The 621-nt window shown below is 30.3% G+C and overlaps 1 protein-coding gene across 1 annotated transcript in view; it reads left to right on the top strand.

The window, feature by feature from the left end:
• The window catches only part of EAH_00058250 (hypothetical protein), a gene marked incomplete at both ends in the record, with an annotated part of 3,210 nt that extends 2,970 nt beyond the window's left edge, over positions 1–240 (top strand). The window contains one exon of the mRNA XM_013397307.1: positions 205–240. Within this exon, the coding sequence (XP_013252761.1) occupies positions 205–240 (36 nt within the window). The remainder of the gene's footprint in view (positions 1–204) is intronic.
• Positions 241–621: the final 381 nt, after the last annotated feature.

Here is a 621-nt window from a genome sequence, read left to right as displayed (position 1 = left end):
TATATATATATATATATATATATATATATATATGTGGTGTATATGCAGCTTTGGGCTTCAGTGATTAGGGTTTGAAGCAATGCTGCGTTTCAGGCTTAGAGTTTAGGGTTTGGGGTAAATGTGGAATTTCGGGTTTTAGGGAGTATGCAGGTTGATGGTTTAGGGTTTAGGGTTTAGGGTTTAGGGTTTGGGGTGTATGTGCAGGTTGACAGACATTTCTTTTTGCGGGTTTTGCGGTGAAGAGCCAACCGCCTTGTTCGGGCTGAAGCAGAAAAAGAGAGAAAAAGAAATAAATGTTTTAAAAATGAATATTTATTCATAATAATAGAAATAATATTAATTTATGTATAATAATATGCACATATAGATACATTATATCTTTATTTTTTTGTTTACACTCGTTTATTCAACATTTATTTGAATTTCTGAATGCATTATTTAGGATTTGCTTGTTTTTGATTTTTTTTGTTTATTTCTTCTTTATTTTGTTTCTAATTCTTTTTGTTTGTTTTATATTAATTTGCACTTCGCATGCATTTCTGGTGTCTGTAAGCATTTCATTGCTGTTGTTTTTTGTGTATTTCTGTTTGTGAATGTTTATTCCTTTATGTTTATAAGGTC

Source organism: Eimeria acervulina, genomic scaffold, assembly GCF_000499425.1.
Source record: "Eimeria acervulina Houghton genomic scaffold, Eah_scaff1304, whole genome shotgun sequence".
Classification (NCBI taxonomy): domain Eukaryota; phylum Apicomplexa; class Conoidasida; order Eucoccidiorida; family Eimeriidae; genus Eimeria; species Eimeria acervulina.
The sequence above is the reverse complement of the archived record's forward strand: the minus strand, read 5'-3'. Positions and strand labels throughout refer to the sequence as shown.